This window comes from Strix uralensis, chromosome 11 (genome assembly GCF_047716275.1).
Source record: "Strix uralensis isolate ZFMK-TIS-50842 chromosome 11, bStrUra1, whole genome shotgun sequence".
NCBI classification, from domain to species: Eukaryota; Metazoa; Chordata; class Aves; order Strigiformes; family Strigidae; genus Strix; species Strix uralensis.
This window is the reverse complement of record NC_133982.1, coordinates 9,973,471-10,000,000: the sequence shown is the minus strand read 5'-3', so window position 1 is coordinate 10,000,000 and position 26,530 is coordinate 9,973,471. Positions and strand designations below refer to the sequence as shown.

The window sequence follows — 26,530 nt, the reverse complement described above, 5'->3', positions numbered from 1 at the left end:
AAAGATCAGCTCTTTCTTCCCGGGAGATCCCTGAGGAGAGCCAACCCCCCCTTCTTGCACCCTGGGCACCCCTCTGTGCTGCACGTGAGCAGGGGGGTGATTTTGGGGGCCCGGGGGTGGGGTGGACATGGCCAGAAAGAGGCGGTGGGATGCGGAGCAGGGCCAAGAGCGTGGCAGCCCCAGGAAGGCAGGGCAGAGGCGAGAGCTGGGCCGAGGAGCAAACCTCACTTCTCCTTCCCAGTTCCTCCCACAGCTGCCGGCCGGCGCCGTCTTTGCCCACCAGTAAGCAGCAGCCAGCGCCATGGATGAGGCGACCGAGCTGGAGCTGGGGGGAAACTCCCTCCTGAAGGCAGTGTGGCTGGGCCGGCTCCGGCTGACCCGGCTGCTGCTGGAAGGGGGGGCTTACATCAACGAGAGCAACGAGAAAGGGGAGACTGCGCTGATGGTGGCCTGCATCACCAAGCACGTCGACCAGCAGAGCATTAACAAGGCCAAGATGGTGAAGTACCTGCTGGACAACAGAGCTGACCCCAACATCCAGGACAAGTCCGGGAAAACAGCCCTCATGCACGCCTGCATCCGCGGCGCAGGGGGGGACGTGGTGTCCCTGCTCCTGGACAACGGGGCGGACCCCAGCCTGGAGGACCACTCGGGAGCCTCAGCTCTGGTCCACGCCATCAACGCCGATGACAAGGATGTGCTGCAGCACCTCCTGAACGCCTGCAAAGCCAAGGGGAAGGAGGTGATCATTATCACCATGGACAAATCAGCCTCGGGCACCAAGACCACCAAGCAGTACCTGAACGTTCCCCCGTCGCTGGAGTTCAAGGAGAGGGCCCCCCCCGAGGCGGGCACAGCACCCTCCAGCACCCACCTGAAAACTCCCATCTTGGCACCTTCCCCTGCTGAGAAGGAGAGCGGCGGCTTCTGCCCGCACACATCGCACCCCGGGGACAGCCCCTCGGCTGACGAGCCGCCCTCCCCGGGCCACAGGGCCGGCGCGGCCAGGAGAGCTCGCCTGCCCAAGCTGAAGCGCCTGCGCTCGGAGCCGTGGGGTCTGGTCGCGCCCTCGGTGCTGGCGGCCACCGCGCACCGTGACGACACGTGGCTCTGCGCGAGCGACGAGCTGATCACCGGCGTCGGCGACCTCTCGCTCTCCAAAACGGCCCCCCTGGCCCGCAGCGGCAGTGGCCGGAGCAAGGACCCTTCGCTCTTCCCCCCCGTAGACGAGCAGGCGCTGCGGACGCCGCCAGCCCCGGTGCCGCTGGCGAGGAAAGCGGCCTACGAGAAGAGCCAGGCCGCCCACCCGCGCCTGCCGCGGCGGAGCACGGTCCCCGAAGAGCCGGAGGGCGTCGGTGCCGGCTTGGCTGCGGCGATGGATGCGCTGCACTGGCGGAGACCAGGCACCGAGCACTACGACTGTGACCCCCAGCTCCCTGGGGTCCCCAGCCCGGCTGAGGCGGGGAAGGTGCCATCAGAGAGGAGGAAGCTCAGCGGGTCCCACCTGGCCTTGCTGGGCGGCTCACGGGAGTCCCTGGACGGCATCGCTTGCGCATCGCCTGGGACTGCGCGGCGCCGAGCGCCCGGGTTGCTGGAGAGGCGAGGCTCCGGGACGCTGCTGCTGGACCACATCTCCCACACGAGGCCAGGATATCTGCCCCCCCTGAATGTGAACCCCAACCCCCCCATCCCCGATATCGGCTCCAACAGCAAAACTTCCTCTCCGCTTGCTGCTGGCTTGAAGTCCCGGGTACCCATCGCTCCCAGCTCACCCCGACGGGGCGACTTGAGAGCCAAGAGGAAGCTTCTCCGGAGGCACTCCATGCAGGCGGAGCAGATGCGGCAGCTCTCCGATTTCGAGGAAATAGTGGCCCAGTAGCCGTGTCACCATTTGCTTCCCAGGGAGGTTACCAAACCAGCACTGGCCCTGCAGAAACATGATGGTTCCTGCACAGAGCGGTCGCCTGGCTCCAAGGAAGCGCTGGTGGCCGCGGGGGTCAGACCTGGGCCCAGGGGCTGGACCAGGAGGTCCCTGCTCCCACTTGCCAGAGCCGTAGAGAGAGCCCAGGCGTCCAGCCCAAACCAGTGAAGTCTCTTGTGCTCTTCATTTGCTTCTGGACCTTTCCCCAGGAGCGATCGATCCCAGACCATCCCTGAGAGATCGATCCCAGACCATCCGAGACCGTCAGGCTTCGCACGAAGGCTCCTGCCTGCAGTTCCCTTCTTCCTCCTTATTTACCATCCGCTTTTCTTCCATCCGCTCATTCTGACACAGAAACCCACCCGGAGCCCCACGCCCGTGAGCCGTGGGGCTGATGTGTTTGTGAAGTGCCTACGGGAAGCAAAGCAGCTGACCACTGGCGTGAGGCTGGAAGAGCCGAAACACCCGTCCCCAGCAGCCAAACGTCCTGGTACCCTCCCTGTGCTGGAGAGGGAGACAGTTCTCCACTGCAGAGATTTCTGAGTGCTTTGGAACTCCAGAGGCTGGGCTAAACTCCGTTACCACTGCAGCCCGGCGCTTCAGCGGGCCGGGATCGGGAACGGGCTTGTCTCTGTCTCTGAAGCCACCAAAGTTCAGGGGCATTTCCCACCGTGCTAAGCAGCTCCGAGCACCGAGTTCCTGGGCGGGGAGCACTCCCGGGCTTGTCTGCACGGGAAACTTCTGCCAACAGCGGGAGAGCAAGAATGCCAAGTTGCCAAGGATGGCAGCGGCGGTGGGGAGCGTGCCTTGGCCCACGCTGCCATCCGTCTGTCCATCCGTCTGTCCGAAATGGCCGGCGACAAGGTGGTTCCTCGCCCATGGCATCGGCCTTCCTGCTCCGGGCTGCCGCAAAACTTGGCACGAAGCACCGGGCACAAAGCAGCACCGCTTTTTGGGTTCATCTGCGCCGGAACGTTCTCTGAAAGTGCGTTTGAGGTTTAAATGTGCCATGGAGAGCAGAGGTGGGCTTATATTTTTACAGCCTTAAAGTTTATATTTTCTGTAGGTCAAATGTCTTATAGGTTGAATTTCAGGCATATTTTCCCTATAACGATGACGTTTGTCTTCTATTTTAGAGTGTGGAATTCTAAATCCTGCAGCTCACCTTTTCCGTTCATTTCTAAATATTCCAACCTTTTGCGTTTGTCTTTTTTTTTTTTAAGCCGCGTTTGACGCCTTTCGCCAGCGATTGTCGCCCGTTTGCTTGGACCGTTCCTGCCTTCGCGTCGGATGAGCCGTGCTTCTCGGGGAAGGGGGGGGGGGGGATATTTTACCGCATTAACGGGAGCGTGTGCGCGGCGGCAGCGTGAGCGTGGGGCGGGGGGGGTGATGTCACACCACAGTGCGGAGGTTTGATATTATCGCTGCGTTAATAAAGAGCTCGGCGATGGCCGGGGAGCTGCTGCCTGCGGCCCTGCTCGGGGCGGGGGGGGTGGACTGGGACTGGGGCGAGGGTGAGCCCCGAGGGGGGGGCCGAGCCCCGGGGCGGGGTGCTGAGCCCTGGAGGTGGGGGGGGCCAAACCTGAGGGAGAGGAGTGAACCCCGGGGAGAGGTATCAAGCCCCGAGGGGGGTGGCTGAGCCCCAGGAAGGGGGGCTGAGCCCTGGGGAGGGGTGTCGAGCCCCGGTGAGGGTGGGGGCCGAGCCTGGGGGAGGGAGGTGAACCCCGGGGGGGGAGCCGAGCCCCGAGGGGGGCAAGCCGAGCCCCGAGAAGGGGTGCCAAGCCCCGTTGGGGGGGTGCCGTTGCCGGGGGGGGGGCCCCCAGGAGAGAGTGCCGACCCCCAAAGTGGGGGGATGCCGAGTACCGTGGGGGGATGCTGAGCCCCGAGGGGGGTGACCGAGCCCCGAGGGGATGGGGCCGAGCCCCGGGGCCGCCCCCAGCGGAAGCGCCGCCGGTACCGGGCGCCACGTCAGGCGGGGCGGGGCCAGGGCGGGGCCGGGGGATGCGGGGCGGGATGCGGGGCGGGATGCGGGGGCTGGTGCTGGGGCTGGTGCTGTGCGCGCTGCGGGTCGGCCCGGCCGGCAGCACCGAGCTGACCTTCGAGCTGCCCGACAGCCACAGGCAGTGCTTCCACCAGGAGCTGGGCCGAGGCCTCAAGTTCACGCTGGACTATCAGGTACTGCCCTGCCCGCGCCCCGGCCCCCGCCGTGCCCCGCAGAGCCCCAGGCAGGGCTGCGGCTGCACCCCCGGCTCCCCCCACGCCGCACCGGCCACCGTTCCCAACCCTGGCCCCGTGCCCGCCTCGGAGCGGGCACCGGGATGTGCCCGCCGTGGCCACGGGAGCCCCTGGCCCGGCCATCGGGGCTGTCCCCCCCCGTGTCCCCCAGAGCTCGGGGCACCCCGGGGCTCGGCTTTCCCCAGCCCGGGGACGGGCACGGTGCTGGCTGGCTGAGCAGAGCCGCTCCCTCCCGGGCTCCCGCCACGTCATTTGGCTGGTGCCACCTGCGTCACCGCGCCCAGGTGATCACCGGGGGACACTACGACGTGGACTGCTACGTGGAGGACCCCAACGGCAGGACGATCTACAAGGAGACCAAGAAGCAGTATGACAGCTTCCCGCACCGTGCTGAAGTCGAGGGCGTCTACACCTTCTGCTTCAGCAATGAGTTCTCCACCTTCTCCCACAAAACCATCTACTTCGACTTCCAGGTGGGCGACGAGCCGCCCATCCTGCCCGACATGAGCAACCGCGTCACGGCCCTGACACAGGTGGGTTCCCGCACGCTGCCACGGGAGGAAGGTCCCAAACGGCCCTGCGGGGTGGCGGCTGGGGGCTTGTTCCCCTTCCCCTCCGCTGAATGCAGAAGTGCCAACCGCCAGCCAACCGCCCCGCTGCGTTCAGGCCACATCCTGCTCCCAGTGGCACAGGCAGAGGGGGACGGGGGTGGGGGGGGGCACTCTGGGTGGGAAACTGAGCACCCAGTGTCCCTCTGGCACAAGGGAAGCGCAGCCAGGCTTTTCCATCTCTTGGTGTGACTCCGCAGGGGTGGCCGGAACCCCCCTGGCACCTCGGCAGGGCTCCTGGTCGTGCCCCGGTCTCCAGCATTGCCCCTTGGAGCAGAACTTCTCTCCGGACAGGGCTGGCAGAGACCCAGCGGCTCAGGGCACTGCTGTCCCTCTCTTGGGTGCCCCAGCACCGTCCTCAGCTCCCCTGGCCACGCACGTGGGGCCCGAGCACTGCCGGGAGCGACGGAGCATGCTTGTCTCCCTAGATGGAGTCCGCCTGTGTCACCATCCACGAGGCTCTGAACACGGTGATCGACTCCCAGACTCACTACCGCCTGCGGGAAGCGCAGGACCGGAGCAGAGCCGAAGACCTCAACGGCCGGGTCTCATACTGGTCGGTTGGGGAAACCCTCATCCTCTTTGTGGTCAGCATTGGGCAAGTGATGCTGCTGAAAAGCTTCTTCACCGAGAAGAGACCTGGCAGTGGCGGGGCTGGCACCTAGAGCTGCAGCCGCTCCATGCCCAGACTGCGGCAGGGGCGGGCGGGCAGCGTTCTCCTGGGTCACGCTTCGCCTCGGGTTTCTGCAAGGTGCTGCCGTGGGGAGGGGGCTGGGGGGGAGCAGGGGATGGTGTGACGCTGCTGAACCGGGTGAAGAATGGTCCCCCCAGCACCGACATCCCCCGGCCGATCCCCCCAGGATCGCCTCATGCTTTGCCTTCACCTGCCCTGCAGCCCCCTCCCCTCTGTCCCCGCTCACCACTCCCCCGGCTTTGTGGAGGGGACACTCCCAGCCTCCCAGCGAAGCATTTCCCAGGTCGCGGAAGCAAGTGCCGTGCCTGGTACAGGGTGGGATTTTCCTATTTACATGAGTCTGCGCCCGGGGATTGGCCCCTTGCGCCTCCTCTCCTGCCCCACAGACCGTGGGAGCGGCACAGCTCTTCCCACCCGTGCCGAGGAAGCGCCATCCCCCCACCAGCAGCAGTGAGGACCCCCCGCACCCCCTTTCCCTGGAGCCCCACAAAGCAGAGACCCCCCCGAGAGTGGGCAGGGGATTGCTCCTCTGGAGCAGCCCCGCTGGCGTTTTACTTTGCCACTTCGTAATAAACCCCCGCGACTGCGGTTCACGCTGCTTTATTGGGCACCGCGCCCAGGGTGGGCAGCTGGGGATGGCCATGGCCACGCCGCGCTGCCTGGCCCTGCCTGCAACAGGCACTGCCTGTTCCTGCCTCGTCAGGTGCTCACCCCCCACCAGCACTCCAGGGACGGGCTCGGGGTGATGCCAGTCTCCCCCCGTCCAAGAAACGTTTTGGGAGAGCTGGGGGATACCAGGGCAGTTCCCATGAGCCGTCCCTCACCCCCTAGAATTGCTCCTGGTGCCACAGGGAGGGCTCAGACCGGCTGCTCCAGGGCGCAGGGTGGGAGCAAGGGGACCAGGCACCCACAGCCCCTGCTCGAAGCCCGGGGCTGCAGCCCCCTCCCCGCCTCCGTGGCCTCACTGGCAGCGCCAGCTCCCGTGGCAGCACTGGCCTTGGGCCGGTTGCCAGGCCCCTGTGCCTCACGACGACCTTCGGCAGCAGCCGGGAGCTGCCGTTCCGAGCGGAGCCGGTGGCGGGTGTGAGGCTGCTGCGGGCAGCGCGGGGACGGGGACGGCTGCCAGCTCGGCACTGGCGGCAGGGATCAGCCCCGCAACCCGTGGGGGACAAACAGCCCCAGCAGAGAGGGCAGCACCCAGCCCTGGCCCAGGAGTGGGATGGGACACCCTTGGATCGGTCCCTCCCTGGGGACCCTGGCAGCCCCCCACGGTGGGGACAGGAGCAGCCAGGACCAGACACCCCCCAGGGACAGCAGGTTGGGGGTCCCCACTCTGGGGACCCCAGCCCCAGCCCCGCTCACGGCTGGGGACACAGGAGGTGGCCACGGGACACTTTATTGTGGTGCTGCTGGGCTTGGCAGGCGCAGAGAGTGGTCCAGGGGGCTCCCATGCCAGCCCCGCCACCCGCAGAGGCGCTTTGGGGTGCAGGAAAGGAGCAGCAGTGGCCCTGACCCTGCCAGCCCCCCCCTGCCCTCACTGTCCTGCTCCTGCCCATGGCCTCGGTGCCTGCTGAGCACCCTGGGGCGTCCCCACAGCCCCACACTCAGAGGGAGCTGCTCTGGCAGGAGCTGGCCCCCTCGGGCACCCGCTGCCCCTGCAGCCCCGGGACCCCCCGCTTGGGCGGCAGGGAGGAGGCCGAGCAGCGGAAGGAGCCGGTGGCCGGAGAGGGCAGCTGGGGCTTGGGACCGTGGCCACAGGGGCAGCCCCAGCCCCTGCCCAGGGGGATGGTGAAGAGCCCGTAGGTAATGGGGTCCAGGCAGGCGTTGAAGAGGCCGAAGATGAAGAGGATGTGGGTGAGGGCCGGTGAGACCCTCTTCTCCATGGCCCGTGGGCAGAACCAGTACCACAGCCCCAGCAGGTAGTAGGGGGTCCAGCAGAGGATGAAGGAGGAGACGATGACCAGGCTCATCTTGAGCGTGCGCAGCCGTGCCCGCGGGATGTTGTTCCTGGAGCACCGCAGCGACGCGTCCCGGGAGGAGACTGGGGAGGGCACGGCCCATCAGTGAGGGACGCTCAGCTGCCCGGGTGGTACAGGGACTCCCCCCACCCCAAGGGAGGGCCAGGGGGTCCCCACACAGCCCTGGGCAGGACTCCCCCCAGCTCCCTCCATCCCAGGGTCCCTGCAAAGCGCCCCCTGGGCGTGGGGACGTGGCAGCCCTGTGCCCAGACACTCACAGAGGCCGGAGCCCATGCGCCGGGAGATCTCCAGGAGGATGCGGGCGTAGCAGCAGACCATAATGAGCAGCGGCAGCAGGAAGAGGCAGGCGAAGCCCAGCATGTTGTAGAGGGTCTCATGCCAGGGCTGGGGGAAGCTGCCCCGTGTCGTGCACTGGGTGAAGTTGTGTGGGGGGCGGAGGGTCACCGTGCGGAAGAGGAAGAGCTGGAGGCAGAGCGGAGGTGGGACACGGCCCCCGCCACGGGGCCACGGGGTAACGGGGGCTCTGCACCTCCTGAGCCACCCCTGTGCCAGCTCCCGGGGGTCCGGGGCGCACAGTGGGGCGGGGGGCAGAGCTGGGTGAGGGGGCACATGGCCACGACTCCTCCTTTGCTGCCCAGCTTGGCCCCCTCTTCCCCAAGCCCTCGCCATCCTGCGGGGCTCTGGGAGCAGCCCTAGCTGACACCGCTGGGCACCCCGGGAGCCGGCACAGGGTCCGGGTGGGCATCTGCCGTGGGGGCACGGGGTACCTGCGGCACCGAGAGCCCTGCGCTGAGGAGCCAGGCGACGTAGAGCATGATGCGGTTCCTCCTCCGGGCGCGGGCAATGGCCAGCGGGCGCAGGATGGCGGCCTGCCGGTCCAGGCTGATGACGACGGTGACAAAGGCGGAGGCGTACATGGCCAGCAGCCGCAGGTACATGAGGAGGCGGCAGGCCAGGTCACCCGCCCGCCACTGCAGGGTGATGTTCCAGACGGCATCCAGCGGCATCACTGCCACCGTCACCAGCAGGTCGGCAGCGGCCAGGTGTCGCAGCAGCAGGCGGATGTGGGAGCGCTGGCCGCCCCGCCGGCCCCCCGCCGCCCGCAGCACGGCCAGGTTGCAGCCGGCCGAGAGGACGAAGAGGGCGAAGGTGACGGCCACGCGGGCCTGGGCAGCGGGCGAGAAGGTGGGCAGGCGCAGGGGCTCCTCACTGCCCTCGGCCTGGGGGGCCCAGGCGCACCCCCGCTCAGGGGGGGGCAGGCTGCTGGGGCCCTCTGTGCTGGTGTTCCCCACCACAGGGTCCGGGTCTGCACAGCCCCTTCCTGCCACAACAGGCATACGGGCAGCGGCAGCCTGCCCAGAGGGGGCCCTGGGGTGCGGGCTCCCCGGGGCGGGGAGGGGGACAGGTCATGCTCAGTGAAGGAGGTGCCATCCCCAGGAGCCCCCGCTCCTTGCCCAGGACCACGGTGCCTGCGCCACAGCCCCTACCCCAGCCCGCTGCCTTCCCGTCCTCGGCTGCTCTCGGCATCCCCATGGCTCCTCCAGCATCCCCAGAGCCCCCCTGACACCCCATAGAGCTACAGGGGTCCTTGGCACCAAGCAGGGCAGAGAGAGGCTCAGCTGACCTCAACCCTAGCCCATTGCTTCTGCCCGTCCATCCCCCACCCCGCAGCACCCCTCGTGATCATGCACGGGGACGGTGACACCCCCCAGCCCAACGCCGGAGCCCCCGGGGGACCGGGCACCCCATTTCCCACCCCTCCTCACCTCTAGCCAAGGTGTCCTGCCCAGCACTGCCCAGACAGGCCATTTCAGGGTGTCTGCGCCGAGGGCTCCTGCATCCGCGCCGTGCCCAGTGGCCTCAGGGAAAGAGGGGGAGCGGGGGGGTGGCACCGCTGGCGCCCGCAGCCGCCTCCGCGCCCGCTGCTGGGCCACACTGGGGAGGCGGCTGGAGGGGTGCCCTTGGCAGCTTGGTTGCTCCTTGACGTAGCCAAGGACCCGCCTGGATCTGCTTGGTCCTTCGCCCCACGCCACCCACCTGCCACAGGAGCCCCCCCCAGGGCAGCCCCCCCCCCCCCCCCGGGCAGGGCCCCCCAAAGCAGCGGGACGAGGAGCTGGGCAAAAGGAGGGCCCCCCCAGTGCGAGCACTCCCCGGTCCCCAGCGTTGGGTGCATCATTTGGGGGGAGCTCAGAGACCCACAGGTCCCTTCCCTCAGCCCAGCCGCTCCCGCAGACGGTGCCTGTCCCCACAGCCGGAGCGTGTCTCCAAGTCCTGCGTGTGTCCCCATGGCCCTTGAGCCCTGGCTGGGGGGGTGTTTGGGGGGGGGAAACTGCCGCCTGGGGGAGGGCAGGGGGGCTGCTTTGCATCTCAAAGGCTTCACCCCCCCCAGCAGAGGGAATTAACGTTATTAGCAAGTCATTTCACAGCTAAGTGGGGCTCATTAGCCCTGCAGACCCCCTGCCCCAGAGCCCCCGGGGTGGGTGGAGAAGGCGCCCCCCCCCGCGGCATTAGCACCCGGCTGTCGGCTCTGCCACGGGCCCTGTGATGGGCTCCTACGGGTCCCCCCACCGCCCCAGGGAGCCGCCGAGGGGGCTGGGGGGCAGAGGGGCCCCATCTGCACCCCCACACACATTCCCCTTCGCCTGCGGGGTCTCCAGCCCGGTGAGGTCAGCCCCAGCCCCACACCTTAGCCCTTCCCCTCTTGCTGGACACCCAAATTCCCACATTTTAACTCCGCGCGGTGGGGAGGGTGTTGCAGGCACCGGCGCCAGGGGCAGGCAATGCTCAGCTCTCACCGAGCCCCAGGGCCAGATCCGGAGGGTGATGGTGACCCCCCTCGGGGGCAGACCCGGGGCAGGAGGTGTCTCCCCCCCACACACCTCCCCAGAATCACTTTCCCAGCCCTGTGCTGGGGTCCCCAGCCCCTGCAGCCTGGCAAGACAGTGCTGGGCCCATGCCCCTGCCCACACTTGACCAGACACCCACCGCCACCACCTCAGCCCCGCTCTCCCAGCCCCAAAGCCGCTCCCAGAGCCTAAATGGGGGTCCGGGCACGCTGCGCCCCATCCCATGCCCGACTCCTGCAGTGGGAACGGCGACACGGTGACACACAGAGGGGCACAGGGGTTTATTTATGTACAGCCGCAGCCGTCCCGGCACGTCCTGCGCAGCTCCAGGCTCACACAAGAGGCAGCTCGTCCCCGACACCTCTCCCAGCTGTCCAAGGGGGGGGACACACGCATCCCCCGAGTTCCAGGCGTCGGGGCAATGCGTCGCGGGGCTGCGTGGCACCAGGGAGGTCTCGCACCGGGGAGTGGGGGCTGCTCAGGGTCAGTCCTGGGGCTGCGGCGGGAGCAGAGCCTCCAAGAGAGACAGCAGGTCTGCGGAGAGGTCCTGGTGAGAGCAGAGGGGGGGTGAGATGGTGAATGGCCAGGGTAGGGGTACAGGGGTCCCCGGGGTTGCAGGGGGAGGGCTCCTGGTGCTGTGGATGGGACCCCAACACACGAAGGAGGGTCAGGGAAGGTGGAGGGGGCCACATGCACCCACTGCCAGGAGGAGGGGGACCCCTCTCCATTCCCAACCCCAGACAAGGTACCCCAAAACCAGTCCCTGTGCTGCTCCAAGCCAAGAGAGCCCCGAGCACACTTTGGGGGGAGATGTTGAAGCCTGCCCCATGCTGGGGGGCTGCCTGGGCTCACCCCAACCCCGCCAGCACACATACCTGGGTGACCATCCCTGCATCCACGAACTCGGGCAGCATCAGCCCCGTGTCCAGGAGGGGGTCGGCGGGGAGGTCCAGGGGGGCCCCTGCCCCCACGCAGTGAGGAGGGGATAGCCAGGAGGATGCGCTGGAGGCGACGGCCCCATGAAGCTCCGGGGGGGTCCCCATCGCAGGGATGTAGGGGGGTGACCCCCAGGCCTCCATCCCTGTGTCAGGAACCCCAAGCACCTCTGGGGGAGTCCCCGCAGCAGGGCCGCAGGGCGGTGACCTCCAGGCCACCAGCTCCGGGGGGGTCCCCACCACGGGAGGTGACCCCCAGCCCCCAGTGCCAGGGGGTGAAGCCTCCCGTGGGGCTGGTGGGTGCTGGCGGGGGTCAGGACTCTGGCAGCACCCCAGGCCCTGGGGGCAGAGGGGGCAGTGGCGGGGGGCAGCCCCCCGCCGCCGGGCCAGCGCCTCCTCGCTGAGCCCCAGCAGGGCCGACAGGTGCCCAATGTAGCGGATGGCGAGGCGCAGGGTCTCGATCTTGGTGAGGCTCTGCCCCGCGGGTGCCAGCGCGGGGGGCAGGTAGTGCCGCAGCCGCAGCAGTGCCTGCGCCAGCCGCCGCATCCGCAGCTTCTCCCGCTCGCTGGCGCTTTGCCGCGGGCCCCCTGCACCCAGGCCACAGACCCCCTTCCTGCCCCGGGGGAGGCGGGGGGCGGTGGGGCCATGACGGGGTCCCCGGGCGGCAGCGGGGGACGAGAGGCCGCAGGAGTCGGGTGAGGCTGCGGGCGAGCTGCTGCTGTAGCCCTCGGGGTCCGGCGGGCCGCGGCAGCCCCAGGGCTGCGGAGGGGCCGTGGCGGGGAGCGGGATGCCGGGGGCTGCCGAACGGGCCATGGCGGAGGGGCCGTGTGCCGGCAGCTCCCGGCCGCCCGGCTTTATGCGAGGCCAGAGGTGTGAAGTGGCACCTTCGGGCCCGGCGTCCGCAGCACTTCAAAGGCCGGGGGGGGCGAGGGCAGGCGGCTTTGAACACGCAGGTGACGAATTTTACCCCGGCGGTGTGAGGCTGCACTGTGCTGCCCACCCCCCCGCAGCCCGTGCCCCCCTCACGCTGTCCTAAGGATGCGGCTTGGGCCCCACGGGGGGCTGCTGGGGGGCTGCAATGGGGCTGGGGTGAGGCTACAGAGGGGGGCTACAGGGGGGCTTCTGTGGGGCTGCAATGGGGCTTCAATGGGGCTGCTGGGGGGCTACAGGGCAGCTGCAGGGGGGTGCGAGCTGCAGCAGTTCCAACTCTGGGGTGTCCACATCCCCCACCCCGCAGGCTGGCCTCAGCCGGGCATCCCGGGGACACCGACCCCGCACCCAGTGCCGGGGAGGGGGGCACGGCCCGTGTCGTCCCCGTCCCCCCCGCGGCAGGTCCCCCGCTGCCCCCGCTAATGGGGTTTCACGCGCTGCCCCTAATGAGCCCGGCGCGGAGCCGCGGCCGCAGCCCGGTGCCGCCGGTGCCGGTGACCGTCCCCCCGGGGGAGGGGGAGGCGGGGCTGGGAGGGGCCCCCCCGCCGCGTTCCCAGGCCCCGCAGGTGTCGGTGCCGGCGGGTGCGAAGGTTTCCAGGGAAACGCGGCTCCGTCGCGGGAAGGAAAAACCATCAGGGAGCGGGTGGGGGGCCGGGACACGGGTACCGGCACCGGCACAGCCCCCCCGGCGGGTCCGGGCCTCGGGGTACGTGACCCCCACACGGCAATGGGCACGGGAACCGCCCCCCCGGGGGTACCGGGTGTGCACAGCCCTGGGGGTATGGCGGTGGCCACGGGACCGCCCGTACCGGCTGTACACAGCCCCGGGGGTACAATAATGGGCACGGGACCCCCCCACACCGGGTGTGCTCTGGGTCCCCCAACAACAGGTACCAGCCACGGAGCCGGTTATGGGGCCCAGCCCCAGCAGTGGGGTGCAGGGCCGGCCCCCCCCAGGAAGTGCTGGCGACACGGGGTGAGCCAGTGCCACGTCGCTCCCGGGCTCATGTTTCCCAGGGGCCACACGAAGCTCGTTCAGCGTTTCCTTGGCAGGGCGGTGACACAGAGGCGACGAGATAAATCCTGCTTATCGCCCAGCGCCGGCCCGGCCCTCCTGCCGTCCTCGCCGCGCTCACCGCCAGCCCCGTGCAGCCCCAGAGCCCGGGAGCCGGCGTGCCAAAGCCCCGGTGGGCTGGTGTCCAGCGGCGCAGAGGCCGCGGGGACGGGGCCCTGACCTCCCGTGGTCCCTCCCTGCCACCAAACTCCCCATGGTACCCAGCCCCGGCACTGCTCAGGTCCATGTGCACCCCAAGACGTCACCCTGGCACCCCAGCGAGGCCTCCCAGCACCCACACCACTGGCCGGGCACCGTGAGGATATCGGCATCCGACCGGGCCGGTACCTCCCCGCAGACATGCCACAAAACCACCAATTAATTGTTATTAATCCCCTCTGCCCCCTCACTGGAGGCCATGCCGCGTCCGACAGCACCCCAAAGCTGTCGCCGGGGCTGGGGGCCGCAGTGGGGTTCCAGCATGGCCCCAGGAGCGTAGCGGGATGCTCAGCACCAAACCCACAGCCCGGGGCACAGCCACTTCCCTGCGTGCCCCTCAGTGCTGCCTTGGCCCCACTCCCCCCCATTCCCAGGCCCCCTCCTGGGTCTCATTAGCTGATGAGCTCCCGGGTAATGAGCTCGGCGGCCCCGCTGGGCAGCTGCTTCCCACCTCCCTCTGTGTTTAGACAAGTGCTGGAGCGCGGCTGTGACAGCACTGGTCGCGGGGTCAGAGCCCCCCCCGAGGGAAAGCCACCAGTCCTTCACCCCTCGGGGGGAGACAGGGTCCCCCCACATCCCTCCGGCCCCTATTGATGGCGCGGGGGCACAGGGCCTTGGGGTGGCCATGTCAAGGGCGCGGGCTGGAGCTCAGCTGCAGAGCCACAGGATGCTGACGTGCCCGGCGCCGTGTCCCCTGGAGCAGCCAGCCCTCGTGCTGAGGGGGTCCCCCCAGGCACTGCTGGGGGCCCTGCCCAGGACACTTCACTGCCCGCCTTGGACCCCCGGTCCCCGCTCCAGCACCTCCCGGTGCACGGCCCCCGGCCCTGGCTGTGCGCCCTCATACCTCCGGCCAGGATGGGGATGGTGCTGGGGCTGTGCCCAACCCAGAGGTGAGCGCCCCAAAAACATCCTGGCAAACAGCCCCCTGCCCCGGGAGCGCTGTCCCCCCCGCCCCCCCGCTTCTGCTGCATCCCCCAGCCCACGTGCGCAGGGGGGGTCCCCTGCTCTGGAGCATCCTGAAGAGCTCAGCACCCCGCTGCTGCCTCAGGGACCCCGAACCCCATCTGGTGTTTGCGCCAGCTGGAGAAGCAGCACAGCGAGTCTCTGTGCAGGGGTGGCACAGCCCGGGGGGGTCCCCACAAACACTCAGCCTGAGCTAAGGGAGCCGAGGCTGCATCAGGGAGCCCGAGGCGGCACAGCCAGGTGCAGGGATGTCCCCCGGGAAGGGGAACACTGGTCCCACCATGGGCGCACCAGCCTGGCTGCCCATCCCCGCATCCCCCTGCCCCTCGGGGCGGCCAGTTTGAGCTGGGAGCACCCCCAGAACTCCCGGTCCGAGGGCTGGGAGCTGTGTGGAGGGCAGGGAAGGTGTGGGGACACCCTTGGGTGTTGGGGCTGACGGCTTGGGGTTCCGGCACTGGAAGGTCAAGTCCCCAGTGCCCGCCGCAGCGCAGCTGGCCCAGCGGAGCCGTCGTGCAGGGCCGTGTGGGCTCTGCCGGGGCTGGTGGACACGTTAGCATCTCTCATGGGCGTGTGAATTGGTCCCTGCACACTTCCCAGCGCCAGGCAGAGCCAATTAAGGCTCGGAGGAGTCAGAACAGACACCTTTGCAAATGGGCCCGGCATTCCCAGGCTCCCAGCCCCGGCTCTGTAGGTTTTGACACCTCCGGGCGGCCACAAAAGCGTCACCTCGCACCCCGGCCTCACATAAAGCCGGGACTGCCCGGGCACCCCCAGACGTGGGCAGCAGAGCGGACCCCAGCCATGGCCGGACCCCCCGCCCCGCTCCTTCCCTGGGGCCTCGTCGATGCCACCTCCCCACGAGCTTCTGCAGAGCCCCTCGACATGTCCCCGTGTCCCCCACGGGGCCGGGGGCAGCGGGGTGGCCCCGGGGGTGATCCGGGGCAGTGCAGGGGTGCAGGGGGCCCGCGGCAAAGCGCCAGCGAGCGGGAGAAGCTGCGGATGCGGCGGCTGGCGCAGGCACTGCTGCGGCTGCGGCACTACCTGCCCCCCGCGCTGGCACCCGCGGGGCAGAGCCTCACCAAGATCGAGACCCTGCGCCTCGCCATCCGCTACATCGGGCACCTGTCGGCCCTGCTGGGGCTCAGCGAGGAGGCGCTGGCCCGGCAGCGGGGGGCAGCCCCCCGCCACTGCCCCCTCTGCCCCCAGGGCCTGGGGTGCTGCCAGAGTCCTGACCCCCGCCAGCACCCACCAGCCCCACGGGAGGCTTCACCCCCTGGCACTGGGGGCTGGGGGTCACCTCCCGTGGTGGGGACCCCCCTGGAGCTGGTGGCCTGGAGGTCACCACCCTGCGGCCCTGCTGCGGTGACTCCCCCAGAGGTGCTTGGGGTTCCCGACATGGGCATGGAGGCCTGGGGGTCACCCCCCTACATCCCTGCGACGGGGACCCCGCCGGAGCTGCATGGGACCCCTGGCTCCATCATAGGGTCCTGGCCGTCACCGCTGTGCAGCCTTGGAGCAGTGACCCCCCTGGGCCCCCCCTCAACACACGTCACGGCCATGGGCACCAGGACGGCTTCCTCCTGCTGCTTGGAGCCTGCAGCTCCCAGGGCAGGACTGACGGACACAGGCGCCCCTGAGACCCCCACGCGTGGCTCCCAGCCGCCTGCACACCACCAGGTACCCATGGCCCCCTCCCCTGCTCCCGCACCCCTCCGGGCTGGGGGAGACCCCCAGGATGGACAGGAAGGGGGGTGGATGGTCCTCACGGGGTGTGGGCAGGGCTGCACCCACAAATCCCCCCGCACACCGTGGCTGAGGGGTCTGCACGGGCTGGGGGGCACAGCAGGATGTGTGGGGTGAGGGGTGGGGGGCACGGGGTATGGGGTGGGGGGCACGGGGCTATCCCACCTCACCCAGCTCTTTCCACACAGCTCAGCAGCCCCTCTACCCCGGCCAGGCTCATCTCCCCACCCCCCCGAGCAGCTCCAGTCCTGCACGGCTGCACCCCAGCACGGCACTGGGGGGGCTGGAGCTGATCCTGTACCCCCACCTGCAGAGCCACGGGGGGGACGGTGGCGTGGCCGCGTGGGATGGACACCGGGACAAGGCTCCTCATTAAAGCTGCTGTGCACCCCCACAACCCGACTCGTTACTGTGGGACCTCCCTCGCTGCACCCCAGCACAGGCAGGGTTCCCCCCAACACCCCCCCCCCCACACCCCCACACACCACCATCCACGCGCTTCCCCAGCCCCATGGACCCCTGGAAGGGCAGCCCCCCCACCCACAGGCTCCCATCCTGCTGGGACCCTCCTGCTCCATCCCTTCGGGGACCTGGGGGACAGTCCCCAGGGGAAGCCCCAGCCCTGACCCCGCAGTGGCTGCGCCGGCGGGGGGACCCCAGCCCCAGAGGGAGGGAGCACGGCAGCCCCCGGCGCAGGGCGCGGGGCTGGGGCCCAGCAGGAGAGCTCGCATGCAGCCGTCAGACGGAGGGGCCGGGTGGGAGGGGGGCTGGCGTCGGCAAAGCCCCCAGAGCCACTTAGCACCAGGCTCCTAACGGCCCGGGGGACTTCGTGTCCCCAGACCACCACCACCCCCCCACCGCGGGGTCCCAGGTGCTTCCTGCATTCCCCCAGAGCCCCCCAGCATCCGAGGAGGGGGAAGCTGACGTGCAAGCCTTTATTTACACCCCCCCAGGCCTTGCACGGTCCCGCAGAGTCCAGCACTGATTGCAGGGTCCCCCCCCTGCCACCCCAAAGCCCCCCCGGCCCCCCTCCGCTGCCCATCATACAGGCGTCAGGCCCTGCCCACGGGCAGCAGCCCCTGCCCCTCACCAGCAGCGGGGGGGCTGGCATGGGGGGGCTCCCAGGGGGAGCGTTTGGGGCTGGGGGTCGAGAGGACGGAGTGTGTGGATCGGGGGAGTGGGCAAGGGTCCATCCCAGCAGCGGGGCGGTGGGTGCCGCGGCTGCGTGGGGAGGAGGGTGCGCGGCGGTGGGGGCCGCAGGGTTATCTGGGGGTGGTCTCGCCCTGGAACCAGTCCAGCACCGGCTGCCGGTTCTCCTTCACCCAGTTGATGTTGGCGCGGGTCCTCTCCAGCGCCTGCTCCAGAGCCCGCGTCCCCGACCCGAAGCCAATGTCCTGGTTGTCTGCCTTGAACTGCTCCAGCTGACGGGGGGAGCAGGAGTTGGAGCAGGCGGGCGTGGGGTGCCCCGGCAGCCCCCCAGAAGCCCAGGATGGGGCCAGAAGCTGCCCAGACCCCCGGGCACAGGAGGGGCTGGGGCAGGACCCCCCCCACCAAGGCCAAGGGCAGGTTGCAAGCTGCCAGCCAGGGCTGGGGTCCCCCCCGGTGCCCGGTCCCACAGACCCTCCTCCAGCCTCACCTGCCGCAGCTCATACTCTGTGGAAAACCTCTGGGTCACCGATAAAATCAGCCGGGAGAAGGAGAAGGAGCCGCCTCCGTACCTGGAGAGCAGAGGGACGCTGAGCCAGAGCCCTGGGCAGAGACGCAGCGGCACTGCAGCTGCCCCCACCCTGCTGGGCCAGGGGAAGGGATGGTGCCACCCCCCCGCGGGGGGCACAGGCAGAAGGGGGGTGCTGCCGGCCCCCCGCAGCTCTCCATTCGATGCTCACTGGCTGAAGAGCATCCTCCAGTTGCCGCGGATGAAGTCCCAGGCCAGGGGCTGCCCCACCACGTTGCTGGCGATGCTGTTGATGGTGGCGGTGGCATCCTGCTTCCGGATCTTGTTGGGGTCCAGAGTGTACTGCAGGTACCTGGGGGAGGGGGGGAGACACCCCGCTGGGTGAGGGGCTGGCGGGGGCAGAGCCACGGCCCCCCACCAGGACCCCACACCCACCGGTTGAGGATCCAGGGCTGGGGACTGCAGGAAAGGGCCGTGCGGAGCTTGTCGGCCTCAGACACGACAGTGGCCTCCTGGAATCTCTCCCAGATGAAGTCCCAGGCCTCCTCCCCGCCTGTGGCCACCGCGCTGCAGTAGATGGAGGAGCGCAGGTTCGGGGGAATCCTGCAGGAAAGAAGAGCTGACTCAGCCGGAAGCCCCTCGCTGTGCCCAGCCTGGCCACCCCCCCACCACACTCACGGGTTCTCGGTGACGTTTTGCTGCCACTGGCGGAAATATTTGGTGGCCAGTTCCTGGCACTCCGTGATGCCGTAGGAGCAGGCTGTGCTGATGGCATTGATCTCGTTGTACCTGGGGACAGAACGGCCGTGCAGGGCTGGGGACCAGCTCCCCGAGCGGGGACGTGCCCTCTCCCTGGCACACGCTGGGGTGACCGTCCCGGTGCAGTCGGGGAGACCCCGGGGGGGTCCAGCCCAGCGCAGGGGCTGCAGCACTCACTGGTCCATCAGGCCACTGGAGATGTTGACCCAGTTGTTGGTGATGTTCTGGTAGTAGTCGAAGAGGGGCGTCACCTGCTTCTGGATGTATTTCTGGGGGGCAGGAGGAGGGTCAGCACCCGGTGGCACCATCAGCAGCTCCCCCCTGTCCCCAGCTCGGGGTGCAGACGCAGCCCCTCGCCCCCACCATGCCGGCACGGGGCTCCGCTCACCCGCATCACCCCGAAGACCTCGCTGCGGTCGAACATCAGCTGGAAGTACTGGAGGTTGTTGAGCGCCGCCTCCCAGGGCATGTACGCTGTCTCCTGGCTCAGGAACCGCGTGGTGCTCAAGGCCAAGGTCACGTTGACGTACCCAGCCCTGCGAGGGGTGAAGGGCAGTGTCAGCTCCCAGGGCACCCACCCCACAGGTCCCCCTGACCCCGGGGGGGTGCGGCTGGGCTCACCTGGCCAGGTTGAAGGCGTCATCGATGATCTGGGCACGGTTGATGACAGGGATCACCTGGAGGGAGCAGAGGAGACGTCTCAGGGCAGCCCCCAGCGGGGTGTGGGGGGGTGTGGGGGTGCAGGGGGGTGTGGGCCCACCCACGGCCCATGTGCTCTGGCCCCACATACCTGGTGGTCAGTGGCGAGTTGGGCGAGGAGCTGGTCCCAGTTCTCCTGGTTGTAGTTGACGCGGAAGTAGCCGCTGACGTTCAGGTTCAGCAGGAGCCAGCTGGGGCTGTTCACCTTGAACTGGTTGTTGGTTCCTGGGGGAGGACAGGAGGTTCTGACTGAGCTGCCCCCCTGCCCACAAGTGGGGGTCAGGCTCAGCACCCCCCCCCACCGGTGCCCTCCTCGGGGGACCCCAACCTGTGCCGGGGCAGGGGAGGTGGCAGTGAGCCCCCCGCTCCCAGCCCGGGCAGGACACACGTACCTGCGATATCAGTCAGCCAGTACCTGTCCCCGAGGGTGTCACGCGTCATCCAGGTGATGGGGACGATCCAGATGTAGCTGTGCGGGGGACAGGTGGGCAGTGCGGTCACCCCGTGCCTGCCCAGACCCCCCGCCCGGCGCTGACAGCCCCCCACACACACACTCACTGGAAGACGGAGGGTCTGTCCACCGTGGAGTTGGGGTCGAGCAGGAAGTGTGTCTGGGTGACGATGCCGGTGCGGGTGTCGACGGTGACCACGGGGAAGCCCATCTGCAGCGTCCAGCGGTCCATGATGCTGCTGATGGAGTTGGGCAGCGAGACATTGTTCTTCACCACAGCCTGTGGGGGAGGCAGCGGGTCAGCGGGGCCAAGGGCGGGGTGCAGGGCTCACCCAGCACACAGCAGCTGCGTGACCAGCACCCTGGGACCCCGTCCCGCCAGGCAGCACCTCCAGAGCTGGGGCAGCAGCGGGGAAGGGGCTGGGGGTCGGGGGGAGCCGCCAGGAGCAGCCAGCCCCCTCCTACCTCTTGCAGATGAGACCAGAGGTCAGTGTAGACAGTATTTCCGTAGGCGAAGGTGTGGAGGTAGGACTGTGGGAGAGCACCAGGAGAGACGGGTGGGCAGGGGCAGGTCCGGGGTGCGGAACACCCACAGAGCACCCGGGAGGGCCATGCTGTGGGACACCCCTCCCCGGCACCAGCAGAGCCTCACCTGCAGCCCCTCCTTGAACACCTCCTCGGTGAGGAAGTCAGAGAGCATCCGCAGCACCGACGCTCCCTGCAGAGACGGCAGGTCAGAGACCCCGGGGTGTGTGGGGCCCCCCCTGACGCCACCCCGGTCCCCCCCGTGCCCACCTTGCTGTAGGCGATGCTGTCAAAGACCTCGCTGATCTGGGCCGGGGTGTTGACCTCGTCCTCGCGGAAGGAGAGCGGGTGGGAGGTGGCCAGGGCATCCGTCGCCATCACCGTGTACACCTCGTTCAGCACCATCAGGTCTTTCTGCAGCAGGGGGGGGAAGTACCAGCACCCGCCTCAGCCCTGCGTGCACTCCCCTGGCAGTGGGGACGGCCCCCAGGGGGGGCAGGGGGTGTCCAATCCCCTCTGCCCGCCAGCACTCACAATGTTCCAGGTCTCCTCCACCGCATTGGCGCCCAGGTACTCCACGTAGGAGGCAAAACCCTCGTTCAGCCACAGGTCATTCCACCACCGCAGCGTCACCAGGTTCCCAAACCACTGCGGGGGGGGACACAGCACCCTGTTAGCGGGGCCCGGCCAGCCAATGGGGCAGGCGGGGGGCCCGGTGGGTACCTGGTGGGCCAGCTCGTGGGCAATGACGGTCACCACCCGCTCCTTGTTGCCGATGGAGGAGTAGGCGTTGTCGAAGAGCAGCGAGTTCTCCCGGTAGGTCACCAGCCCCCAGTTCTCCATCGCGCCCGCGTTGAAGTCGGGGAGGCCAACCTGGTCTGGGGACGGAGGGGTCACGTTGATGCGGGGGTGCCAGGGTGCCGGCGGCTTGACCCAGCACCCCGGACGCCCCGTGGCACCCACCAGATTTGGGCAGCGGGTACAACGTGTTGTAGTGGCTCTCGAAGAACTTGAGGATGGGGCCAGTCACCTGGAGCGCGTAGCTACCCTGGCCCTCAGCGATGGCCTCAGGGCGGCCCCAGATGCGAATCTGGATGGGGGGAGATGCAGGGTTCAGCTGCTGCTCAGGCTCGGAGCCCCAGACGGGCAGGGGGTGCCCCCTCCCAGCCTACCAGCACGTTGCCCTCATTGCTCTCCACGTAGTCAAACTGGCTGACGATGAAGGCCAGCAGGTATGTGGACATCCTGGGGGTGGTCTGGAACGCGGTGACATTCCAGCTCTTCCCATCGATCTGCTGCTGCCGGGTGCCTGCAGGGAGCATAGGGAGGGGGGGGTCACCCCGCAGCTCCCCCCAGACCCCCCCGCCGGGGTTCCCCCACCCCACTCACTCATGACCGGCATGTTGGAAATGGCCTTGTGGTCAGAGGGGTGGATCAGCGTCACTGTGAAGTTGGCTTTCATGGCTGGCTCGTCAAAGCAGGGAAAAGCTTTCCGCGCATCCGCCGCCTGCATCTGCGTGGTGGCCACCACCTTCCTGCGAGCAAACCCCGTTAACCCCTGGGGGGGCTCTGCAGCGGCCGCCACCCCACCAGGACCCTCCGCTCGCCCCACGCCCCACCAGTCCTGTCCCTGCTGGGGTGGATGTGGAAGCAGGGGGGCACAGAGGCTCCTCCCCACCCATTGCACCATCCCTGTTGGGAGAGGAGCCCCAAACCCAGCCCATGCCCTCCGCCACCCCCGGGATGGCCCCACGACCCCCCCCCACCCTCCACCTACTTGACGCCTGAGACATCCACGTATTCGCTGCGGTAGAAGCCGGCCAGGTCGTCAGCCAGCTCCCCCGTGAAGATGGTGACGAGGCGGTAGCGCTGGCCCTGCTGCAGCGCGCTGCCCAGCTGCACCACCAGGTACTGGGTTGGGGTCTCCAGCCAGGTGCTGGAGATGGGGGGCACCCTGGAGCCGTCCACCGCCTGCAGCGAGGCGTGGAAGGACCCTTGCAGGGTGTAGTTCAGCTTGTTGCTGTGGATGAGGATGAGGTCGGTGGCTTCCGTGCAGACGAAGACCACGCTGCTGTTGCCCTTGAAGATGTAGACATTGTTGGCGTCGGGTGTCAGGAAGGGCTGCAGGGTCACCTCGTAGGACTCCGGCGTCAGCGTCGTCGGCAGCCGCCACCGGTTCCAGGGGTGTTCGGGGCCGGCGGAGGAGGGGGACACGGCTGTGGTGGGGGCGGTGTCCGTGACGGGGGGGCTGGCCGTGGTGGTGGTGGCAGTGCCAGCGTCCGTCACCTTGTTCTTCTCCTGGGCGTAGACCACCGAGAGCGCAATGATGGTGGCCACGGCGCCCAGGGCCAGCACAATGGCCACAATGCCCACGGTCTTGCTGATGAAAAAGCCAGCTGCCATGGCGAGGCTGCGGGCACGGCGCTCGCGGAGGAGGCTCTGCCCAGCTGGCACGGCTTTTAGCCTCTCGGTCCCACGGGGTTTATTAGTCCAAGTTAATGGGTGAAGTATTAAATGACCATGAGGCTCAGGGTGGCGACGGCCCCTGGGATGAGCTTTCCACCCGACCGCCTCCCGGCCCCGCAGGAGCGCTAACGCCCCGCGTCGCTGCAGCGGGGGGTGAAGCCAGCACCTTGGGATTGCACCATCGCAGGGATGGGCAGCATGGGAGCGGGTGTGGGCTGCGGGCCAGCACTCCCTGGGTCCCTCCCGAGTGCCAGCCTGGCCCTGCAAAAGGAGGGACAGAGTGGGGTAGTCACAGCCGGCGGCCCCAACAGTCATCCCGTTTGCCCTCGAGTGACGGGGTCCCGGCCACTGCTGGGGGGTCCCAGCTGCCCCTCGCCCTGTGAGGGACCCACTGCTGGGGCTGGGGCTGGGGCTGGGCTGAGCCCTCACCGGGCTGCCCATGCACTGGGGGAAAGGGGGAAGGGCGTGGGGTGCAACCCTGGGGGTCTGGGTGGCCTGGGTGGAGCCCGGGACCGTGCTGGGGAGGGGCCCGCTCTGCCCGGCCTGCCCACCCTGCCCACAGCCCTCTCAAAGTCCAGGCTTGCACCGCCAGGCTCACACCCGGGGGTCAAACTCCAGGACCCATGAGCCTGGCTTGGGCAAGCACGTGCCCGCTGCCACCAGCCGCGGGGCACCCAGCAGCCACAGCCCTCCCACCTGGGCGAGGCGGGGGGAAGTCAAAACATGGGTGTGAGATGGCGGGTCCCACGGGCACGGCCTCGCCTGCGCCCCACGGCGGAGAGCCCCCGGGCAGAGCAAACACAGCGGGGCTGGGTGTGCTGGCGCGCAGGAGCGGGGCACACACTGCTCCCCAAGAGCTCGGCCTTGGCCCCCCAGGCCATGGGGGTCAGCCCCAGGGACTCCTTCCCGGGCTGGGGTGTCAGAGCAGGCCCAGCAGAAAGCCCCAGGAGCGAAGTCCCCACAAGCAGGGCAGGGCGGGGAGGGGACGCACCGCGTCTCACCCCGAGAATAGAAACTCCTCTCCCCAAGGTCAGATCACCCAGCCAGGAGACACGGGAAGGTCCCGCCAGGAGCCGCAGCTCCGGGCCAAGGGGCGATGGCAGGAGGAGAGTGAGGGGTGTCCTCAGGGAACTGTGCCCTGTCCCTGACAGCGCCTGTGCCTGGCGGAGAGTTCCCGAGCCCGATGTCCCCTCGTTGGCCCAAAGGCACTGGGTTTGGGGAGCAGCAAGCACCAAAGCCTGGCTGGGACGGCTCTGCCGGGGCAGGAGGGTGCTGGGGACGTCCCCTGTCCCGCAGCGCCGCGTCCCTGCCCTCCACACGCAGCCCCCTTGGGCCCGGCGTGCCGGCACGCGCACCCACACGCGCTGCTCCCCCATTAACACCAGCCAGGCCCTCTCCTCCCCCCCCAGCCCCCACCCCAGGCTGCCTGCAGCACCCCCTGACACCCCGCACCCTGACGCCCCCACCCCCTCACGAGCTCCTGCACCCCCCTGCTGCGGGGCCCGTGCGGACGGCGCACACGCGTGTCCCACGTCCCACACGCAGACACTTGGACACAGACGTTGGGTACACATGGACATGCAGTTCCCTGGGCCCTCCCCACCCCATAACCCGACATGCACACACACCCCCCAGAGCCCCCCATAACCTCATCCACCCCCGTAGACCCCCCCAGAGCTCTCCATAACCTCACTGCACCCCCATGGGTCCCCCAAAGCCCCCCATAACCTCATGCACCCCCATGGACCCCCCCGAGCCCCCCCATCATACTCGGGCTCCATAACCTCCACGCACACGAACCCCTCAGCCCCGAACATGCCCCACCGCCCACCCCACACCCCCCGCAAGCACCCCCACAGCCTCCCCCCCCGCTCGGCCCAAGGGTGCCCCAACGGTCTCCCAGGGTGGGGGGACCCCCAGGAGCCCCAGCTCGGGGTCTGCGTCCCCCCACCTTAACCCCCCCAACCCTGCCGGAGGTCCGGGCAGCGGCATCGCCCCCCCGCTCACCTTCCAGCGCTCAGCCGCGGGAAGGGGGGAGCAGCGGGGCTCCCGCTCGCCCCATCCCCACCGAGGCACCCAGGACTGCGCCCTGCCTGCGCCCTGCCTGCGCCCTGCCTGCGCCCGGCTCCCGGGCGTCTCAGCTCCGCCAGCTCAGCCGCCAGCGGGAGGAAAGTTTCCTCCTAAAGCTCCAAGGGAAGGAACCTGAACCTCCTCGCCCCCTTAACCCCTGGGCTGCTGGCGGCCGGGGGGGGCACGGCCCGGGGTGGGGGGCAGCGGGGGGCAGCGCCCAGCCCGGGCCCGGGGGGCTCCCGGCCCCAACAAGGACTCCCGCACATCCGGCGCAGGGACAGGGCGAGGGGGCTCTGCGGGGGGAAGGTGCCTGCGGCCCCGGGCAGAGCGGGACCCCCGGGGCTGCAGGACCCCCCCCGGGTGCTGCTGGGGGTCCCCTCCCTTGCACCAGCCTTGGCTCATTGCGGAGGGGGTGGCAGCACCCAAGCCGGGCTGTGTCCCCTCCCCACAGCGCCCGGAGCACCCCAGCACACTGGGAATGGGGTCCCTGCTTGGGGGTGCCCCCCGCTCAGCCCCCCCCAGCCCAGCACCCCCCGCCCTGGCAGCGGTGGGTCAGAGACGTCCCGGTCCTCATGGGCCCGCGGGGCTGCAGTCGGGGCACAGGGCAGTTTGCCGGGTGCAGTACCCCGAGGCAGCTGCTCCCGGGGTCTCACCGATCAGGGGGTGACCCGGCACAGCCGGGGGGGCACAGGGAGGGGGCTGGGGCTCGCCTAGTGCTTGGCAGGGCCCCTGCCAGGCTCCAACGCCTGCTCCCCTGCACCTCGCTGCCAGGGAGGGGGGGCCTGGATTCGGGGACACGCTCCGGCAAGCAAACCGAGCTCAGCAAAACCCAAAGCACAGCTCAGCCGGGGCCCGGAGCCATGTGACAGGGCTGGTAGCCAGCCCCATGAGCCAGCCCCATGGCCCATCCCTGCACCACGCTGGCAGCTCGGACGGGAGAGCACTGAGCCCCTGACAGCCCCTACCCTCCACATGCCCCGTCCCCCCAAGCTCACCTCGGGGTGCGGGAGGGGTCTGGGGGCCTGGCCACAGGCCCTTGGGGCACCCAGGGTCATTGCCAGCACCGGGTGCCCCGGACAGAGCCCCAGGGTGGGGAAACGGGGCCCAGGGGCTTCACAGACTCACAGAAGGGTTGGGGTTGGGAGGGGCCTTAAAGCCCACCCAGTCCCACCCCCCTGCCCTGGGCAGGGACACCTTCCACTAGCCCAGGTTACCCAAAGCCCCGTCCAACCTGGCCTTGAACACTGCCAGGGAGGGGGCAGCCACAGCTTCTCTGGGCAACCTGTGCCAGGGCCTCACCACCCTCACAGGGAAGAATTTCTTCCTTAGATCTCACCCAAATCTCACCTCTTTCAGTTTAAACCCATTACCCCTCATCCTATCCCTACCTCCCCGATCAAGAGTCCCTCCCCCCTTTCCTGTAGCCCCTTTACGTCCTGGGAGGCCGCTCTAAGGTCTCCCCAGAGCCTTCTCTTCTCCAGCTGAACCCCCCCAACTCTCTCAGCCTGTCCTCACAGGGGAGGTGCTCCAGTCCCAGAATCACCTCTGCGGCCTCCTCCAGAAACCCTCGCGCAGGTCCGTGTCCTGGCTCACCCCAGGGTGAACCACCCCATCGTCTCTGCCCCCCTCCTCATGGGCAGGGGGGAAGGCAGCAGCAGGGAGCAGGCGAGGGCCTGGCCCTGCCCCAGCGCCGTGGGACGTGGGAAGGGGCAGCGGGGCTGGAGCCGTTACCGGAGGCAGCTGCGCACAAACATCTCC

The 26,530-nt window shown here is 69.0% G+C and overlaps 5 protein-coding genes across 10 annotated transcripts in view; 2 read left to right on the top strand and 3 right to left on the bottom strand.

The window, feature by feature from the left end:
* ANKRD34C (ankyrin repeat domain 34C) overlaps positions 1-3,215 on the top strand; it is a 4,770-nt gene extending 1,555 nt beyond the window's left edge. For 2 of the 4 annotated variants that reach the window (XM_074880279.1, XM_074880280.1), the window contains exon 3: positions 242-3,196. In XM_074880279.1, the coding sequence (XP_074736380.1) occupies positions 302-1,879 (1,578 nt within the window). In that variant the 5' untranslated portion in view covers positions 242-301 and the 3' untranslated portion in view covers positions 1,880-3,196. Of the gene's footprint in view, positions 1-241 lie in introns of all 4 variants that reach the window. The other 2 variants (XR_012630380.1, XR_012630381.1) reach the window with 2 other exon arrangements.
* A 707-nt stretch (positions 3,216-3,922) lies between these two features.
* On the top strand, positions 3,923-6,046 carry TMED3 (transmembrane p24 trafficking protein 3). The gene is made up of 3 exons (XM_074880277.1): positions 3,923-4,096; positions 4,441-4,689; positions 5,193-6,046. Exons 1-3 carry the CDS (start codon positions 3,923-3,925, stop codon positions 5,427-5,429), a joined length of 660 nt encoding a protein of 219 aa, XP_074736378.1. The 3' UTR covers positions 5,430-6,046.
* A 1,016-nt stretch (positions 6,047-7,062) lies between these two features.
* On the bottom strand, positions 7,063-8,774 carry LOC141948349 (gonadotropin-releasing hormone receptor-like). The gene is made up of 3 exons (XM_074880655.1): positions 8,205-8,774; positions 7,695-7,899; positions 7,063-7,499 (listed from the first exon to the last, which is right to left on the bottom strand). Exons 1-3 carry the CDS (start codon positions 8,772-8,774, stop codon positions 7,063-7,065), a joined length of 1,212 nt encoding a protein of 403 aa, XP_074736756.1.
* Positions 8,775-10,678: 1,904 nt separating this feature from the next.
* LOC141948350 (uncharacterized) lies at positions 10,679-12,159 on the bottom strand. Its single transcript, XM_074880656.1, has 2 exons — positions 11,159-12,159; positions 10,679-10,830 (listed from the first exon to the last, which is right to left on the bottom strand). Exons 1-2 carry the CDS (start codon positions 12,029-12,031, stop codon positions 10,768-10,770), a joined length of 936 nt encoding a protein of 311 aa, XP_074736757.1. The 5' UTR covers positions 12,032-12,159; the 3' UTR covers positions 10,679-10,767.
* Positions 12,160-17,048: 4,889 nt separating this feature from the next.
* Positions 17,049-24,844, bottom strand: ANPEP (alanyl aminopeptidase, membrane). Of its 3 annotated transcripts, none has more exons than XM_074880652.1 (21): positions 24,710-24,844; positions 22,014-23,955; positions 21,626-21,771; positions 21,409-21,545; positions 21,200-21,326; positions 20,960-21,114; positions 20,771-20,884; positions 20,507-20,650; positions 20,364-20,429; positions 20,177-20,242; positions 19,819-19,991; positions 19,653-19,729; positions 19,352-19,485; positions 19,183-19,238; positions 18,950-19,097; positions 18,739-18,830; positions 18,481-18,591; positions 18,238-18,405; positions 18,014-18,154; positions 17,764-17,845; positions 17,049-17,548 (listed from the first exon to the last, which is right to left on the bottom strand). In XM_074880652.1, exons 2-21 carry the CDS (start codon positions 23,141-23,143, stop codon positions 17,390-17,392), a joined length of 3,426 nt encoding a protein of 1,141 aa, XP_074736753.1. In that variant the 5' UTR covers positions 23,144-23,955; positions 24,710-24,844; the 3' UTR covers positions 17,049-17,389. The 3 variants fall into 3 exon arrangements, with proteins under 3 accessions (XP_074736753.1, XP_074736755.1, XP_074736754.1); XM_074880654.1 differs by having other exon boundaries at positions 22,014-22,963; positions 24,710-24,839; XM_074880653.1 differs by having other exon boundaries at positions 22,014-23,910; positions 24,710-24,828.
* Between the last annotated feature and the right edge of the window lie 1,686 nt (positions 24,845-26,530).